General features: G+C 35.6%; 1 protein-coding gene and 1 pseudogene across 4 annotated transcripts; one reads left to right on the top strand and one right to left on the bottom strand.

Annotated features, from left to right (window-relative positions):
* Positions 1 to 2,209: 2,209 nt before the first annotated feature.
* On the top strand, positions 2,210 to 10,568 carry LOC132641349 (RNA-binding motif protein 25). 4 transcript variants are annotated; one of them, XM_060358309.1, is made up of 7 exons: positions 2,210 to 2,765; positions 4,896 to 5,149; positions 5,331 to 5,483; positions 5,888 to 6,326; positions 6,478 to 7,122; positions 7,246 to 7,775; positions 10,118 to 10,568. In XM_060358309.1, the coding sequence occupies exons 1-7, from the start codon at positions 2,327 to 2,329 to the stop codon at positions 10,367 to 10,369; spliced, it is 2,712 nt and encodes a 903-aa protein (XP_060214292.1). In that variant the 5' UTR covers positions 2,210 to 2,326; the 3' UTR covers positions 10,370 to 10,568. The 4 variants fall into 4 exon arrangements, with proteins under 4 accessions (XP_060214292.1, XP_060214291.1, XP_060214290.1 ...); XM_060358308.1 differs by having other exon boundaries at positions 2,214 to 2,765; positions 5,888 to 6,305; positions 7,198 to 7,775; XM_060358307.1 differs by having other exon boundaries at positions 2,214 to 2,765; positions 7,198 to 7,775.
* A 4,509-nt stretch (positions 10,569 to 15,077) lies between these two features.
* On the bottom strand, positions 15,078 to 18,659 carry LOC132639717 (serine/threonine-protein kinase STY13-like; annotated as a pseudogene).
* Positions 18,660 to 20,778: the final 2,119 nt, after the last annotated feature.

Raw genomic sequence — 20,778 nt, 5'->3', positions numbered from 1 at the left:
ACTTGAAGGATTCATGCCTTTTGAAAGAAGAGTTAAGCCTTACATACCTTTCTCGTTTAAGCAATCTAGCGTTCGCTTATTCTTCTTCAATGTCGCGTCTCTACCTTCAAAAGAGGATTCGTACTAACATTAGTCAATCAACCATAAGAACGCACTACTAATTCTAGAGAAAATTGGGCAGCACTTCCTTTTTTGTACTACTTTTCCCGTATTTATATCAACTCCCAACATCTATAACACAACTCACAATATCGCAAGCAACAATCATCATTTATATACTTTAGGCAAAATCCACTATTTCTCTCCAATTTCTTCACATTTATGGTTATAGGTTCGCTATCGTATTTTCCCACGTATCACACTTATCTCATGGTCTACAAGTCATTTATAACGTATTCATACTCACAACACCCTAACATTCATGATTCAATTCAACTACCATTCAAACATGACACTATTCACTCTTGAATGACCCATTTGTTATGTTTTTCTACAAGTCGGGTACTTTAACGTTCCAATACCTTAAACAATATGTAATGGTCATGAAACTTACCTTGGATGATGGTTGAACAAGCCTTGAGTGGAGTTTCCCTTCTAGCACCAAAACCCTATCTCCTCTCTTTTGGGTTTTCTTGAATTAGATGCACTTTGCTTGGGTTTCATACACTTTGATTCGTGGATTTGGTGTTATTGATCATGGATTTCCCTTGCGTTCTTTTGTGGATGAATGTTAGAGAAGGTTCTAGAGGTTTTCTTGGCCAAATATGATGAAAAAATATGATTTTGGACGAGTTGGGTATATTTAAAGTGGTCCAGAAAATTCTGGACCGACACAACATGCGGCACGCTTTGCGAAACGCAAAGCATGCTATGCGAGCCGCATGTTGGGTCGCAAAGCTTGCCAGCTGACCAACTTTCACTGGCACACTTTGCGGTGGAACTGCGTAGCCGCATGTCGTACTTGCGAGCCGCATGTTGCACCGCAAAGTGCGCCAGAATGTGATATTCTGCCCTCGAACTGTCTGTCGTAGAATGGCCATAACTTTTGATCCCGATATGCTGTGAGGGCCCACGACCTATGGTTGGAAAGCTCTTTCAATTATCTACAACTTTAATTCTTGGTGTTTTCCCAAATTCCAACTTTATAATAGCGTTTTGGCCCCTCCAAACCAGATCATCCGAAAATGTTTTCCTTAACTCGCCCTTTTGGATGGCCTATGCCCATATTTGGCTTATGGGTCCTTCTTGAAACTTACTTGACACTTCATTACCAATATAAGGGACATTATAATTCTTCTCTAAAATTTCATTAAAACATCATTAATTCGATACTCGTATTTCTTGCCCGATACACAACATATACCTTGCTTTCCTTAACAACTTTCGTCTCCTACCTCAAATGTCCTTAAAATCTCATTCAGAATCATTAAATATTATTTCTTATTTATCAAAATATCGTATGCCTCGTGCCCTTCGTCAGTCAATTCACTGTGCATGAACGAAAAAATTTCCGAGGTGTAACAGTTGGGGTCGGGGGGGAAAGGGGTTTCACGCACAGAATCTGTGCGTGAAGCCTACTTTGGTTCTTTTTTTTTTTAATGAGTTAGTTTCGTTCCAATTTTTTTTTTTTTGGGTTACAAAAGTGCCGGGTCCATCTAATTGGAGAACTAATGGGAACTTCAAGTGTTTTGAGCCGAGGGATTGAAAATAACTTTTCTACTCAACAAAAGTAGGGGGAGGGTTTGCCTACATTCTACCCTCCCCAAACCCCGCTCATAGAACAACAGGGGTATGTTATTGTAAAATTTTAAATATTTTTATATGCTTTTAGTCTTAAAAAAGTTGGAAATTAAAATTTCGGAAAATACTATGTCTGTTTGGAGAAAATATTTACTAGAAATGGCCCATATTTCTAATATTACCCAAAATAACCCTTTTATACAAAATTTATACACTGTCTACAGTAAATGTATATTATTATATAATGTGTTTATAAACACTATCGCAAAAAAAAAAAAAAAGTAAACTATGAAGATGTAAATTACAAATATAACATTTTATGTTGGACTGTATATTATTATTATTAAAATTAAAATTATATCTTTCGAAAATTTTAAGTGGGTCTACTCTACTCATGACGAACAAAGACATCGTGCAAGCGGAATTTTTTTCAGCTATAGAATTACGAAACGAAATAGCACGAGAGATACTAACATATTCATAAAAATAAAATAAAATTAAAAAAAAAAAACCATATTTTCTTCTAGTAATAATTCTAGGGCTCAGTACTCTCTCAAAACCCGCAATTTCTCCACATCAAATATCAATGGCGGACACATCAACTCCTTTGCCGGAAAATCCCACCGTTACTAATTCTCAACAACCACCGGCGGAATCCAAATCAGATCCGCCTCCAGCTCCAGCTCCGCCGTCGATCCAGCCTTACTCCGCCGCACCTCCGTCGTTTCGTCCGGCGGCGCCGCCAGCACCGGTGCCTAGCGGCGGCGGCGGTGTAGCGCCTATGTTCTCGCCTATTCCTAACCCTAATCTGCAGCAGCAGCAAACACCGAGTTTTGCGAATCCTTCTTCAGTTCAGCCACCTGGAGTTAGTTCTGTGGCGCCGCCGGGGATGATTCCGCCACCTAATGCGCAGCAAATGATGTATGGGCAACAAATGGTTATGAGACCGTATGGTGTTCCTCACATGCCTAATGGTTATCCTGCTATGCCTCAACCTCCTCCTCAAGGCGCTATGCTTCATCCCGGTGGGTTTTTTGTTTTTCTTTCCTTCTAATTGGCTATTTTTGCAATTGATGCTGAAATATTGATAGATTGTGCAGTGTATAGTTTAGTGATTAGACAGTTGTAGCTGACCAGGCGCGAATACAGGTATAAAAAATGGGTCACGTTAACACATGGTCACCCAACGAAACTCGGTATATTATGTATATAATCCGTAAAATATATAAAATATTAACTAAAGGAACACATGCTCGAACTAGACTGAATGGAGCACCGGCTAAGTGCTACCTTTATTCCCTTAAGGTTGTGGGATCGAACCCTATTAAATGCACTTTTGCGTCTTTTTTAAAAATAAAAAAAAATTCTAAGATGAACTCATCCTCTTGAAATCCTGGATTCGCCTCTGGTTGTAGCAGTAGATGCCTTGATATCAAAAGGCGAGGTGGGAAGTTAATCAGTCTATTAGGGAAGTTAATTCAGATTTATGAATTGTAAGCACTGCATGCTGTGATATTGATAGCGGTAATGATAAATTTTGCAGTGTATTGTTTAGCGATTACTTGTATTTATACACTTGTTAGCAGTAGATGCTGTGATATCAAAAGGCGAGGTCTTTGTTCTAACAATAATCTACGAGGGAAGTTAGTTCAGATTTTGTGAATCGTTAGCACTAGATGCTGCGGTACTGGTGTTCTCAATAATAGCTTTGACTAAGTTCGTGATTTAGAAATGAGTTAATGCTCAAAAGCACATCTCAACTATCACTTTTTCTCGAGTTTCACAACCCAACTATCGGTTATTTCTGTTTTCCTACCTGAACTATCACCATCTATGTATTAAAACACACATTGAGGTGTGTTTTAATATATATAACTAAACTAGAGGTATGTTTTAATACATAGATGGTGATAGTTCATGTAGGAAAAGGGAACAACTGATAGTTAGAGTGTGAAACTTGTGAGATATTGATAGTCAGGCTTGTTTTTGACCATTATCTCTTTAGAAATTGATCTGTTGAGAGTGAACCACTGCAAAATGTTATACATAAGTATGCTTGTTAAAGGCTCTAGAAGAATTACTGAACACATATCTCTGATTACCATTTGAACCTTGCATTACTTAATAGTATACAGTTTTATGGACTATAAATAGAGTAACAATGATTAGCGTACTGTGTGTTGCTTTATTATGTTGATATTGAGAGGGGAATAATATCGATGAAAGGAGTTTGCCCGTAGAATTGTATTAAAAACGGATAAGGGGTATCGATGACGGGATGTTTTCTCCTACAGTTTCTTGAATGGTTTCGGTGAGAAAGGTGGGAAGGCTTCATATTGCAGTTCATTAGAGACTACTGCGTACTCCAACTGCTTTTTTGGTATGAGTACGTCTGCTTGGTTTTGCTTTTATTTTCATTTATCATTGCAAGGCCATTTGCTTTCGAACACATCTATTTCCTGTGAAGTACCAGAAGTGGAGCTTTCTCACCATGGACATATAACTTTTCTATGTTATGTAATGTCTGGATATGCATGTCCTACAGTAGATTTACTTTTAGTAATAAGGGTACTACCCCTTTGTTGGGATCTTGATTCTTGAAATGCTGGCAGCAGACTTTGTTAACAACTGAAATGCAAGTTGCCTATACTCCAAGGTATCACAATCTTTTCATTTTACTTGCTTGTGTTGTCTTTCCGGCTATTATTTTGTTGTACATGATGACGTTAATTTTTAACATGTGGAAAGATTGTCTTAAAATATGTTATCATGCTATCAATTGCATTAATGATGATGAGACGCTGGAAGTCTCATCTTAATGTATTCAAACCTCGCAAATCATTCTTGGGAATTTGGACCGTTTGATCAGATTTCTTTGCAAGTGGATGCATAAGGTAAGCCCTGTTCACATGTTAGTGATTTATGAATGGATGTTATTATCTTTATCCTTCAGGTTATCTGTTCAGCTCGTGAGTGTTCTCAATTCTCATGCCTATGGTGCCATCTCATAATGCTTGTAATGTTTGGTAATAACATTTGTTCAGCCTTACAGTTTTCTTTCGTGAATGAGATGTAGGCGTTGAGTGTTAGACTTGTCTCTGCTTTGTAAGCTTGGCCTAATAAATATTCCTAGACGCCTTTGTCCATTTATGCAGGAATTCCGCGTTATGTATCACCATACACACCAATGGCTCGACCAATGTTTCCTCCACGCCCACCGGGTGCAGTTGGCATTATTCCTCCCGTGATGCGCCCTCCAATCCCCATAGTACGTCCTCCAATCATTCCTCCTGCTGCTAGGCCAGCGGCCATCCCAAACACTACTCAAACAGAGAAACCACAAACGACAGTTTATGTTGGCAAGATATCGTCCACTGCGGAAAATGAGTTTATGCTTTCTCTTTTGGAGGTGAGTTCATTTACATTTCGGCAATTCCTTCAATTACTTTTTGGAGAGTGGAACTTAGTTCTTTTTGCATTTCTCACTTGTTTGTGTTCAAAATGAATCTTTTTCCTGCCTTGTAAGTCAGTATATATAGTGCTTATGGCCTCTAAATTTGACTGATCTTTCTGCTGTAATGTTTGCAAAGCTCTGCGGGCCTGTTAAGAGTTGGAAGCGTGCTCAAGATCCGACAAATGGATCTCTGAAAGGTTTTGGGTTTTGTGAGTTTGAGTCTGCTGAAGGGGTTCTCCGTGCATTAAGATTGCTCAACAAATTAAACATTGACGGGCAGGATCTAATGGTATAATTCTGTTTTTTCCTCCTTTCTCTTTTCTCTATCTCTCTCTCACACACACAGTCCCCCCTACCCCACCAACCTGTCCAAGTAAATAAATCGGGTTTTCTCATTTATGTCTGCGCATTTTAGGATGAATATTGTGCTGCATGAATATCTCAGAAGTCATGAATTAATTATGATACCTTATATTTCCATCTGATAGTGTGTCTCTGTGCAGCTCATCTGTCTACTAAATATTTACTGTATCTCCCCCAGTATTTGGCAGATATGAACATTTATTCTCTCTGCATGTTTATTTTGACCAAGTCGTGTCGTAGGTTTAGATGGGCTCTCCTTTAAGTCATGTTACATCCCCAGCTTACGAAAGGATAGTGATATTTCAACTTCTAAACTTGGTATCATTGCAGTTAAATGTCAATCAAGCAACTCGTGATTACCTTGAACGGTATGTTGAAAAGAAAGCAGAAAGCTCAAAGAAGCCCAAAGAGTCTGAAACTGAAGGTGCTGAAAAAGAAGAAGAAAGTGCATCAGGTGGGGAGAAGAAAGAAAATGCAACGACTTCTATAGATCCTCCAGAATCTACTACAGAAGAATCAAAGAAAGATAGTGGTAATAAAGGGAACAAAGAAAATCTCGATGCTGCTAACTTTGGTCTGGTCACTGACGAAGATAGGCAATCTGACAAAGAGGCCTTGGAGAAGCTCAAGGATATGATAGAGGAAAGGCTGAAGAATAAACCATTACCACCTCCACCTCCACCTCCACAAACAGCTAAAGATGGTTCTGATAACTCACATACGGAAAACCTCAAAGATGGGGAACTAGGTAGAGATGCAGCAAAAAATGGTTAAGTTTATTGGACCAATAAAAGGCCTCTCTTTCCTTTTTTTTCTTTTGCAGATTTTTCTTTTATTGCCTAGATGTCATCAAAAGATATTGGTGCTTTAGTCATAATGCTTTACTGACATGTTTCAATATGATCTTGAAAACACCGCAGAAGACAAAAATGATGATGTCAGTGAAAATAAAACATCAACTGAGCATGACAAGGCTGAGATGAGCTCACCAGACCATCGTAGGCATGATAGGAGAAGCAGGGACCGGGAGAGGGATTTGAAGAGGGAAAAGGAAAGGGAACTCGAAAGGTATGAGAGAGAACGTGAACAAGAACGAGCTAAGAGAGAGAAGGACAGAGAGTACAAGACCCGCGAAGATGAGCGCCGGTACAAGGTCCGTGAAAAAGAGTGGGAAACTAGAGAAAGGGAGAGAGAACATTGGCGGAAAAGAGAGAGAGAAAGGGAGAAAGAAAGGGCTCAGGAGCGCAAATGGGATATAGTGGAGCAAGAACGTGAATGTGAAGATGGTTATAGAAAAAGGAAACACAGGACTAGTGACGAGGAGAGGAAACGACGGCAGAGGGAGAAGGAAGATGACTTGGCCGATAGGTTTAAAGAAGAAGAAGAGATTGCTGAGGCCAAGAGAAGAGCAGACGAGGAACAGCAGAAAAAAGAGCAGGAGGAGGCATTGAAAATCCTTTCTGGTCATCTAACTAATGGACGCGAAAAGGCTGTTCCATATGAGGAAAACAATCTTGATAGCCAAGATAAGAATATCGAGACAGCTCACGATAATTTAAGTCCAGGTAACTATTTTAGTTTATTCTTTTCAAGATTTATTGCTATCTTTTTATTTGGCTTTTGATATTAAAAATTGATAGGCGAAGGAGTTGTGCAAAATGGGACTGATGAAGAATCTGTGTTGGCAGCTACTGCTGCATCAGATATGAGGCATAATAGCAATGCCCCAGCGAAAAGGTTAGAATTTGGCCTCCTAGGGTTAGGGAAAAGAGCTGCTGTCCCTTCTTTCTTCAATGCAGACGAGGATGAGGATGCTCAAAAAGAAAAGAAAATGAGGCCATTGGTACCAATTGACTACTCAGCTGACGATCAACATATGGTTGAACCTTCCATCTCTGAAGCATCGCCGGCTGTGGCTGCAGAATTTGCTAAACGTGTCAACTCTAAAGAAGAGAGGCCTGATGGAGAGAAGGACAGACACAGAAGAACTCATGACAGATCCAGCCAGAGAGATCGGGACAAGCATGATGAGGAGACTAACCGAACTAGGGATGACAGCAGAAACCATGATCATGACAGAGGCCGGGAACCCAGACCTGATAAGGTTAAGACGCCTGATAATCAGAAGCTTTTAGATGCAAAGCAATTGATCGACATGATTCCAAAGACCAAAGATGAGTTGTTCTCTTATGAGATAAATTGGGCGATTTATGACAAGGTGAGAAATGGTTCCTCAGTTTCAATCTCCTGCTTTAATACATGAAGAGGTTTCAGCGGATTATAGTGAACATTATCAAGTTACTTCATTGCTAGACTTGTGACATGCTTTTTGTCTTAAGACTTAAGAGTTGTATGATACCTGCAACTTCTAGCCTGTTAGTGTTAGGTATACTTGGTAATGGCTCACCTATTGTAAGGAGATTATGGTAATAGGCACACAGCTATGCATTTTCATATTTGATGTGTTCCTGCAATTAACATAAAGCAGAGTGGGAGGAGACAGGAGGAGATAGTATACCCCCTCAGCTTCTAGGATTTGGGGGGCTTTTATTTCTATTATGGTTGATTTTGGGGTAAGGTATCAAAAGTTTCCTCAAACTCTTGTCCATATCGTTTAGCTGATACAATTAAGCCTAGTTGCAGCCAAACGTTTGATATAGGTTCTGCCCCCGAAATAGCCTGTCTTTCTTTCCAGTCACATGTTTCCATTTCACTGTTTTTATGTTTGAGCACAATAATAGTAATAGCAATATGATGGTTCCCTTTAAATTATTTTCACAAGAAACGGAACTGATGAATGAGTTTCTGAAGTATACTTTTTGGGCAGATGCCACAGAACTCCCAAAGCATCGCGTATTCCTCGAAATATGCCCTATATATATACTAGTTATAAAACTTGGGTCATTGACTCTGGTAAATGAAGATAGGTTTTTATTAGATAGATTATAGTGTTCTTAGCATTAGCAGTACATGTATTCTTGGTAATTAGTAGTGAATGCATGAGTGGTTGCCATAGTAGGTCTTTTTTTTTTTTCCATATTTTACAAGTTATCTGTTTTTTTTGTGTGACTGCCTGAAAGTCCACATTGGATTCAGAACATCTGATTAGTAGGGAGACGGAAAGTCAATTTGTCAATCGCATAAGGAGGTAAAATGGGAGGGAAAAATTTCTTTAGCCTGAGGGATAAAAGTGAATGAACGCATCTACTGACATGCGGAAGCTAGCTTATGTATGCATAATTGTTCTCTACTGTTTGCATGTAGAAGACACTGCATCTACTATTGATTACCTTACACAATAGTTATTCTTGGCTTTTGGAAAGACGTTTTGGCTACACTGTATGTGCTTCCCGAGTGCCCCTAAGTAATAATGTTTATTGGTCTCCCTACTAGATTGGAAAATGATTTTTCTATATTGAGCACCAGTATAGTGCTTTATTGTTGAATCATTTATTAAGCAATTAGATAAAGTTTGTTCAGAAATGATATAACTTTCTCAATGTGATTACCTCATCAGCAATATAATCAAGAGGTGGAAAGCATAGGAAAGTGTCAAGTGCCTGTTGGGCCTTCAAGTATGAAGTGCAATTAAAGAATAAACTTTTGTATGCAAGGAAAAAATACTACAGATTTACAATCTTGTGGATAACAAGAATTGAAAAGCTACAGTTAAGCAAAATATATAAAGCAAAAAGTAAAAACCCATGTTTATCAAGTTTAGTTTTTTGAATTTCAGATTCAGATGCAAGTTATTAAGCTTGTCTAATTTTCTATTGTTAAATTCCAATTTCCTATCCTTAATCATGAAAATATTTGTTCATGAAGTTTGATGAATAGTATATTACTTTGTTAGTGCCTATCCTCTTTAAGGAAAAACCTATTGATATTGAGACCCACCCCGCTGCCTACACTAAAATGGGGGTTAAGTGAGGCGAAGTGCCTGCCCTGTGCTGCACCAAGCTTCAGAGGCTCAGGGCTTAAGCATACCTCAAGAGGGCTAACACTGTTGCACGTTAGCTCCTAGTCTGATACTTGAGTGAAAAGAATATATTAACTTGACTGGATTGTTTACTGAAAATAATATTGAACTTCTTGACAAAGTGGTGAGAGGTATCCTACGTTCCTGATCAAGAAAAGAATATAGGCATCCTGAGTTCTCTGGCGAAGTATCATGGCAAGATAGTACTTTGGCTTGTAAAACTTTTTTGCAGCAAGAAACGTTGCTTGTAAGTGGACAGAGAATTGGATGCCTTCCAGCTATCGTTGATAGTACATCCTCCTTGCAGCCATTAGGAATGTCAACATTCCTATGAAATTGTCTGTATGTGCTAGTCGTGTAAACTTTGCATCTAGCACTTTAGTTCATGATGGAGTCCCAAGTTCCTAACACACTTATCTCATTTGAAGCTAAATCTCTAGGCTACAATAGCTTGAATTTATGTTCTGAGCTTTTGCCCAGTTACATTTTGTAGATCCTATATCTTTGCTTTTCGGGTCTTCTATTGTTGGTTTGCTAGAGGTGTGAATGTTTATAGTTTCTATATGCTTTGCTTTTCACAGAATGCACTGCATGAAAGGATGAGACCGTGGATCAGTAAGAAGATAACCGATTTTCTTGGTGAGGAGGAACCGACGCTGGTAGACTACATCGTGTCCAGCACTCAAGAACATGTCAAGGCAACTGAGATGCTTGAAAGGCTCCAAAGTATATTAGATGAAGAAGCAGAAATGTTTGTTCTGAAGATGTGGAGGATGCTTATATTTGAAATTAAGAAAGTTGAGACAGGTTTGGCTTTGAGGCCCAAATCCTGATTTCAGCTATCTCCTCCCTGTAACTTAGTACCATATTCATAATGTTCTTGCTACTCTGTTACTGATCAAAATAGAAAAATGTTCTTGCTACTCTGTCAAATTATTGGAGAGCTGTTTTCTTTCAAGCATAAATGATAAGTAGTTTAGGTCAAAGTTGGTTATTTTGTAATTCTCTTAATTCATTCCAGCTTCAAGTTTACTTTGCATTGCATATTTGTGCTGTTTTCTCTTACATATGAGAAACATCCCACATTTTTCTCAGGAGGAAATTTGTGAGAAGTGAAGGCCTTTTTGAAACTGTTTCAGATGGGACCGAACGTGATTTGGTCCAATCCAGTTCACTGTTATTTATTTAATTATAAATTCTTCGTTTCTCAAATGAAAGCAATTTTACATTTTAAATTGAGAACTAGATATCATTATAAAAAATTTGGATGTGTCATAAAGGAATCCGCGACTTTTGTAGGATAAAAAAAAAAAGTTGAATCAAACTAATACAAAAAAAAAAAAAAAAAACATAAGTAGGTTTTACGCACTAATTTAATGCGTGAAAGGATCAAACTGTAAAAATAAAATTTCAGTGTCTTTCACGAACGAAATTCGTGCGTGAATGAGGCCACCAAAAAGTCCTGTTCTTTTGACTTTTTCAGCCAATGAATTTCAACTCCCATTTCTATTTTCTCACATCATTTGTCTTCCATTACCTGCCTTCTCTTCTTCTTAAGTTCTCATTGCACTGCATCGCATGGAGTCCGGAACCAAAATGCCCCCAAAAAAGCACTTTGAACCAAAATACCCCAACAAAAAAAAAGTTACAAAACTACCTTTAGCGCAGTAAATTACTGCGCTAAAGTAGTTCACGGAGACGGAGCCGTTAACTGCTTTAGCGCAATATTTTACTGCGTTATAGAAGCAATTTTTTTTATAACGCAGTAAAATACTGCGTTATAGATCAGTACCAAAAAAAAAAAAAAATTGGCCGACTTTATTTTTTGCAACACTTAGTGTTTTTTTCCATACTTTGACCAATCATTAGCCGTGTGTCAAGACTCCGAAACGTCAATATTTTATATAGAACCTGATATTTTTTTCTGCGTACAATAATGTAGGCCCAATACATCAAGGATACGTAGACGTTCGGATCCTCATTTTAGGGGTTGAAAAGGGCCCGAAGTAAGTTTTGTTTGAATAAACTTAGTGTTTTTTCCATACTTTGACCAACGATTAGTCGTGTGTCAAGACTCCGAAACGACAATATTTTATATAGAACCTGATATTTTTTTTCTGCGTACAATAATGTAGGCCCAATACATCAAGGATACGTAGACGTTCGGATCGTCATTTTAGGGGTTGAAAAGGTACCCGAAGTAAATTTTGTTTGGAAACTTTAGGGTGTTTTATTTTTTAAGATTTTGATTTAAGCGTGTTATTTTTTAATCAAGACATAACTTCATTTTGAATATAAATATAATTCTAAAAAATATAGGGAGAAAAACTAGTTGTAAAGTCGTCAAACTTTAGATGGTCATAACTTTGCGCTCGGACGTCCGTTTTACGCGTGTTTTTTTTTAACTTGCGTATTTTTTCGAGATCTATGCGGACAAATTTTTTAGAATTATATTTATATTCAAAATAAAGTTATGTCTTGATTAAAAAATAACACGCTTAAATCAAAATCTTACAAAATAAAACACCCTAAAGTTTCCAAACAAAACTTACTTCGGGTACCTTTTCAACCCCTAAAATGACTATCCGAACGTCTACGTATCCTTGATGTATTGGGCCTATATTATTGTAAGCAGAAAAAAATATCAGGTTCTATATAAAATATTGACGTTTCGGAGTATTGACACACGACTAATCGTTGGTCAAAGTACGGAAAAAACACTAAGTTTTTTCAAACAAAACTTATTTCGGGCACCTTTTCAACCCCTAAAATGACGATCCGAACGTCTACGTATCCTTGATGTATTGGGCCTACATTATTGTACGCAGAAAATAATATCAGGTTCTATATAAAATATTGACGTTTCGGAGTCTTGACACACGACTAATCGTTGGTCAAAGTATGGAAAAAACACTAAGTTTTTTCAAACAAAACTTACTTCGGGCACCTTTTCAACCCCTAAAATGACGATCCGAACGTCTACGTATCCTTGATGTATTGGGCCTACATTATTGTACGCAGAAAAAAATATCAGGTTCTATATAAAATATTAACGTTTCGGAGTCTTGACACACGACTAATCGTTGGTCAAAGTATGGAAAAAAACACTAAGTGTTGCAAAAAATAAAGTCGGCCAATTTTTTTTTTTTTTTGTACTGTTTCTATAACGCAGTATTTTACTATGTTATAAAAAAAAAATTGCTTCTATAACGCAGTAAAATACTGCGCTAAAGCAGTTAACGACTCCGTCTCCGTGAACTACTTTAGCGCAGTAAATTACTGCGTTAAAGGTAGTTTTGTAACTTTTTTTTTGTTGCGGTATTTTGGTTCAAAGTGCTTTTTTTGGGGGCATTTTGGTTCCGGACTCCATGCGATGCAGTGCAATGAGAACTTAAGAAGAAGAGAAGGCAGGTGGGCAGCTAATGGAAGACAAATGATGTGAGAAAATAGAAATGGGAGTTGAAATTCATTGGCTGAAAAGGTCAAAAGAACAGGACTTTTTAGTGGCCTCATTCACGCACGAATTTCGTTCGTGAATGACACTGAAATTTTATTTTTGCAGTTTGGTCCTTTCACGCACTAAATTAGTGCGTGAAACCTACTTATGTTTTTTTTTTTTTTTTTTTTGTATTAGTTTGGTTCAACTTTTTTTTTTGGTCCTACAAAAGTCGCGGACTCGTCATTAAGATATTGCTTACAAGCTTGTCGCATTTTTCATGTAGTCCAAAGCAAGCACGCTTACTATTTTATTTCTCATGCAGTGGTCTAAGCCCTTCAAATTCATAACAATTTGTTGAGTTTCTGTTGCAGATTAATTTGTTAGCTTCTTACAATTAGGGAACTTACTGCGGGATTAATAGATATTGAGATTATTGTGTGATTAATAGAAATCGGGTTACTTCGTTTTTTCTATGCATCATTCAGATTCAAATTCATGCTATTGTTTTCATATTTATTCAAGTGATGAAGCTGTTATGATATAGTTTTCTGCTCTGGTCTATGCCCGAGAAGAATTTGAAGTCGTATTAAGTCGCGTGTTCAATTTTCGATTGTTTGCAAATCCAGCTCTTCTTTCCTCTATGCAATCTTTGCTGCAAACTGTTAATAAATCTTTGCAAAGTATGATACTTTACATATGGGGTGAAATGCGCATGGGACTTTGGAATTGATAACGACTGTAAAGAGAAAGATGTGGAGGCATTAGCAACATGAACCTTTCTTGTGTTAAACTTTCCATGAGCTACAGAATGTTATTGAATATTGCATTACAAGCGTGTCGCATTTGCCATATATTCCAAAGCAATCACAAAATACACGCATCTGATTCTGTGGGGGAGTCGCAATATTGGAATAACAGAAATTTACATATATACACATCATTTTTGACATATATCCAAGCTGAACTATGATCGTCTTGGTCAGAAGTTATCTAACCCCTCGCTAATAAAACATGTGGGATATAATGAAATCCAGCTTTATTAATTACACGAGAATCTGGGCATATTTTTACTTATATAAATGTGATTCTTATTTTGTCGTTTTAATACAAGGGCTGTACTTGATCATCTTATCATGGGCTTCTTATGTACCTCTTAACTAAACTTTTAAAGGAGGATGAAACGCAACGTAATTCTTTATATAACTTATTGGAATCAACATTGCAAAAGTATAAAATTGTTCTGTTGTTCTACAAAGGGCTGCAGCTGATCATCTTGTCACACAAGCCCCATGTAGTTCTCCACATAACTGTCCTAGTGGAATCAACATTACAAGTGTATAAAGTTATGTTCTACGAAAAAGACTGCACCCGGTCATCTTGTCACAATCTGCCTACGTACCTCCCGTCAAACCAATAGGAGGATCAAGTCCCACGTAGTTCTTTACATAACGTTCATATTGGAATCAACATTACAAAATAAAGCTTTGTTCTACAAAGGGACTGCACCCGATCATCTTGTCACAGGCTGCCTATGTACCTTCAGTCAAACCAATAGGAGGATCAAGTCCCACATAGTTCTTTACATAACATTCGTATTGGAATCAACATAACAAAAATATGAAGTTTTGTTCTACAAAGGGACTGCGCTTGATCATCTTGTCACAGAGTTGCCTACGTACCTCCAATTAAACATATAGGAGGATCAAGCCCCACGTAGTTCTTTACATTGAATCGACATTACGAAAATATAAAGTTTTAATTTGTTCGATAAAGGGACTGCACCTGATCATCTTGTTACAGGCTGCCTACGTAACCCCAAATATCCTTACAGGAGGATCAAGCCCCACGTAGTTCTTTACATTGAAATCTACACTACAAAAGTATAAAGTTTTGTTCTATAAAGGGACTGCACCTGATCATCTTGTCACAGGCTGCCTACGTACCTCCAATTATACCTATAAGAGGATCAAGTCCCACGTAGTTCTTTACACGAAAACCGTAGTACGTATCAACGAACAGTATCTTCGTTCTTAGTTTCTTCGTGGTCTTCACTTCCGCTGTAATATTGAGTTAAATTGTAAACTCCTCTGATTCATGTTTTTCTAGGCAAAGCAAAACATGGGCTTTTGTTGTCTTTCTTTTGTTGTCTGAATGGTTTCTAACATGTGCACCACTTCCTTCATTTCTGGCCTCTTTTGTGGCTTTACATCCCAACATTTCTTCATTATATCTGACAATGCTTTTGGACAAGATGTTGGTATCTCAGGCCTTCGATTCTGAAACTCCCAAAACAACTCGTCAGTAAATTGAATTTATGATTTGAATCAGTTTAAATCGACATACAACAATAAGCAACATATGTATCAAGCCTAATTTAGTAACTTAAAAAAAGAGAGAGTAATTAATATATCTTGCTATAATCAATTAAATTGTACTGCTAATTATCTGCTAGTTTAAAAGCTCTCGTTACACTAGTTATTATATAATGTGTCAAGTTTTTTTCACGTACCTTGTAAATTTGATGTGAGGTTTTACTACGACGAATCTGTTCAGGGTATGGGTCTAAACAAGTGTACATTTCCCACAAACAAATTCCAAAGCTGTAGACATCACACTTTTGATCATATGCTGGATCGCTCAAAACCTGATGAAATACAAAACAAACTCAGAATTAATGAGTCTTAGTTAAATGCACAGGCAATGTAATAAATTTTACCACTAGCTACACATTTTTAACCTATACAATAGATTATTTTCTTAATCTTTTAGGTAACCAAATTAGACTTTATTATAGACAGTACATGTTATCGTGTATCAAATAGTACTATTAAAATTATACGAATATGTACATATACCAAGTGCAAAAATAATGTTATAAAGGAGCAGTGGATCTCTATCCCGTGGATCCTGTGGTACTTGTCACCTATTTATTAAACACGTACTTACATCTTTAAATTAGGTTATTATTTCTTTCAAGTAATTCACTCGAATATGTTTGCAAGAGAATATATATGTTTAATAGGCATTAGATAATATTTAGTTGAAGTTTAGAAAAATAAATTTGAAGTTGAAGTTGAAAAGAATATTTGAAAGCTGATGTACCTCGGGAGCCATGTAACCGATAGTGCCAGTTGTTCCAACCATCATAGGAGGATAATCCAATCCAAGAGAAAAAAACTCAGTCGAGAGTCCAAAATCAATTATTTTCACTCTTCCTGTCTTGTCAATAAGTAAGTTCTCAGTCTTCACATCTCTATGAGCAATCTTCTGAGAATGAATGTAAGTCAACCTACAGTTATTAAAGAATAGAATAGTCAGAACGCAAGATTTAAAAGGGAAAGAAGTTAAAAAAAAAAAAAAAAAAAAAAACCTATTCAAGCAAAAAAAAATAAAAAATATATAGTTTATTTTCATCGACCAAAAATGTACATAATATTTACATAACCGGGTTAGCTTTTTCTACTTATTATAGAGCACAATCTCAAAAGGACAATATCTAGAATATACATATTTTAACATGTGATATCAACAATGTACATATTCTAACATGTGATAACAAGTCAGTCCAATATATTGTGAAATTTTCGCCGGTTTGTTCCTTTTTGGAATAGGTATTTAGTAAATCATTTTCTTTATTTCTCTTGCAACTTGGACATTTAATTTTAATTTAGACTCCGTTTGAGCAAATTGAAAGTCTTATAAGAAAATATTAGACAACAGTCTAATATTTTTTAAGTTATTATAAATGTTAGACGATAGTCTAATGTTTTATTGGCAAGGTTGAGAAATATATGAATAAACATTGGACCGGAGTCTATAACATTGTGTGAAAGAGTAATTTCGCAAAGAGATCATATTTACACATCTAAAAAAGGGACAAAATTTAAAGGATAGACCTAAAAAGGGAACATTTGCGTAAATCAACCTAATATTTTTATTAGTGAGCATTTTATTCAAATAAGCAATTAGATTATAGAGCATACCCTTTTGCAGCGTCCAATGCGAGTTGGATAACAGTATCCAAAGGCAGCTTCTTCTTCATTGTGTATTTCGAAAGGTAGGATCTAACAGTACCTCCAGGTAAAATATTCCACAACAATGCAACATCCATCTACTGCACCTTTTTGACATTTAATTTTTATCCCCGACATGTTCTTTATAGCCCCAATGAACTGCACATAATTGAAGGGATAAAATAATTTTTGTCATCAGCTTTTGCATGTAGTAAAAAATAATAAGAAAAGAGAATTCTGAGAATATTTCAAATAGAGGTTTGTTTTATGATTTGATCTATTATTTTAATTTCAAACTTGAAATATAGAATTTGATGTAAAAAAAAAAAAAAGTTTGAGGAGTATTTTAGTAAAACAATGATTAATCTTTTCCAAGTGAAATTCACGTCTAACCAACTTTCAGAAACCTTTTTTCCCAACGTGTAACTACAATTACTCTTAAAAATATTATTCAATCAAGTCATGTTCTATTGCTTATAGATGGAAACTTTACTTTGCAAAATAAACCAATATCAGGAGATAAAAAAAAAAAGAGAAATTAACTACGTACGTACCTTGGCGATATTGGAGTGCTGAAGAGTGCACCAAATAGAAACTTCTTGCATGAATAACTCTTGCATCATTTCCTTTCTTTGTTCTGTTGAATTCTTCTTTTCATCTCCCAGATCAAATATTTTAACTGAATTTCATTGAAAGAATACGTATAAAATAAGTAGACTGTCAATTAATGCATAAACTGTTTAATAGAGTTATGAATTTAATTATTGTACATATTTAATAGATTTCTTAATAAGAAAACATAATTTGGACTACAGCTATTGAGTTTAGCCAAATATGTAAGCCATATGTAACCTTCTAGCTCCACCCTGACTAGTTCGGTAGTTGGATGATTCGTATGACAACATAAAATATAGAGAAGAACCTAATGTATTGAATATTTGTATAGGACGAGCTAGCCACATGAAGCAAAATTGATTAGTAATGATTTATATAGCCGATTCAAACTATTTTAGAGTTGACGTGTATCCGAAGACTAACGTAAAGATTGGAAAGTACTTCGATAATTAGGGTTAGAGTCGAGCCTTTTTGGTCATCAACATATTCGTAGCATGCAGTCTATGTATACTTGAAAATCCAAAAACCAACCCTAATTAGCCGCTGAAATTTCACGGTAACTTTTTGCAAAACCATTTTAGAAAGATTCAAGAAACCTAACCCTAATATAGTAAAAAGCTTTGCAAATAAAGAAACACCAACGGCAAAAATATAAGGAAAAAAAAATCCGAGGTACACATCAACATGTAATGATGTATACTACTAAGAACGGGGGCTGACGTAGCTTTTTGGTTATGTTTTCATCTATATTCATAACTTTCAACATTGAGTATAAATATATATGTATATTGAAGATATCAAGAAATACTAAATCTGAACCCATAATTTAATAGTATAATGAGTTCAATACTAAGAATCTTAAACGAATATTGAACTCATTAAATTTAAATGTTAAATCCGCCTCTGAATAAGAATAATACGTATAAACACAGAAGAAAAGTTACCTGCGACTTGTTTTCCATCGTAAACACCTTTGTAAACTGATCCAAAACCTCCAAAGCCAATGAGATTCTTGACAGCAAGCTTTCGAGGATCCAATTCCCATTCTTCTCTCATGGTGACAGAAATTTTCTTCATCCGATATGTTTTAGTATTGTTTTATGTCCCTGCCGATGCGACATCTTATTTATACAATTCTTGACCTATCTAATTTGTTAGTTACCTAAATGGTACGGTTCACTTAAGTGGCGGCGTAAATCCAAAATATTAATGTGCCATTAGGGCCCGTTTGGCCATAAATACCCAAAACTTTTTCACTTTTTTTTGGAATTTTTGAAGTTGGAGTTGGAGTTGTGTTTGGCCATAGTTTTTGAAATTGTAATTTTTGGTGAAATGTAGTGTAAAAAAGTTAAAAAAATTTTAAAAACAAGTTTTTCTTGTTTTTAGTATTCCGGAGTATAACTCCAGAAAAAAGTGAATAATTTTTATGGCCAAACGCTAAAATTAAAAAAGTGAAAAAAAAATCCGGAAAAAAGTATGGCCAAACGCCCACTTAAGTATATGTTTAATTGGTTTGAATTTCACTAGTGGTCATACAATTAAGTATCAATTTTACAAATGACGTCACTCAACTTTGCAAACTTTAAAATCTCAAGACACACTTTGAAAATTATATTTGTATACATTAGTGTTCGATGAGTTATAATTTAATTATTTAAAGGGTATAAAAGTCCACCGACATTATAAAGTTATTTTGGTCATTCAATTTTTAAATTTTGATCTTCCTACTTTTAGAATAGTAATAATAGATGCGTGACATTTTGGAGACCACTAGATATATATTACTCAATTCGTTTCGAATTAGTTGTCGTATTTTTCTTTTTGAGAGTCAAATTAGGTGAGCTTTGACCAATATTTTAAAATATATTTTTTCATCAAACTTATTTGAGAAAAGTTGCAACTTGTAATAATTTCATAAAGTTTTGAATGTCTAAATTTTAATTATTATAAAATATTGAGTTAATCTAATTCAATTTAGTTTACAAAATTTGTCAAATTAACTCTTAAGAAGCGAAACATGACAACTAATTGATATAATTTATATCATTTATGATATAAATGTATGTTTATATTTTGACTTGCGTACATATGTATCAAAATCTTTCTTAATTTCACACGTGATTATTCAACTAAGTGATTTCACAAAAGTCGATCTCAATTTACATTTGTCACTTTAAAATAACTCAACTTTATTAATTATAACTTTAAAGTCTTGCACCAACATATACATACCGAAGATTTGACATGACAATGTAAATTTGATAATTATTTTTCAAAATGCCACATCAGCTTATAAGAATCCACTGCGACAAACTAAGCCGCAATTCCAATTTGTTAACTATTACTTAGAAAATCTTGCTCTATAATCTGGTTTGATCCTGTAGTCCAAATAATCCCGTACCATAGGTTAAAATCAAACAAATTGATTAGTTTACATCACAAAATTATTGTGGTAGAAGTACCCTTTTTAATTATTTTTTTTATCATTTAAACATTTGAATTTTCAAAAAATATGTTATATTCAATTATGAGGAAACTAGTTAATGTGACCGCGCTCTAAACTAATAAATTTGATCTTTTTTATAAACATAGTCGAGCTAAAAAAAATATAATACGAAAAGTGAAACCAAATATATAACGTAAGACTACTTTGGAAAGAAATTCAAAACACAATCATTTCGATGTCAATATTTGTATTTTTCTTTTTTGTTTAATTCTGATTTCATGTTACATTTCTCTTACTTTTTTTTTTTTTGGTTTAACCTTCGAACTGAGTCACGACTTTATTGCCACTTGAGAATAATCATGTAAAAGGGGGGTCGGACCTGACCTTTTACTACAAGATAAGAACTTGAAGAACCAAGTTTACAAGCTAAAAAGCCATTCGCAAAAGGAGGTAGCAAAGTGACAATAAAGCTGGAAACATTCAAGGTGGATCATAGGTGAGCATCCTTGCATTTTTCTTCTTGACTCTAATTGAAGGTAAGTTCCATCTATCCGTGTTTAAAAGGCCCCTAATTTGTCCAGGTAAGCCAGCAAAAGTATTGTATATACATATTCCATCTTGGCTATGACTTTGAGCAGCCAATCTATCCGCAACTTTCTTTGCTTCTCTGTAGCAATGTCTAGTGCTAATATCATGACTATTTACTAGTATCCTTATCTTATCCACTAT

The sequence above is a fragment of the Lycium barbarum genome, chromosome 5 (genome assembly GCF_019175385.1).
Source record: "Lycium barbarum isolate Lr01 chromosome 5, ASM1917538v2, whole genome shotgun sequence".
NCBI classification, from domain to species: Eukaryota; Viridiplantae; Streptophyta; class Magnoliopsida; order Solanales; family Solanaceae; genus Lycium; species Lycium barbarum.
Note: the sequence above shows the minus strand (reverse complement) of the source record. Positions and strands in the feature narration are given on the sequence as shown.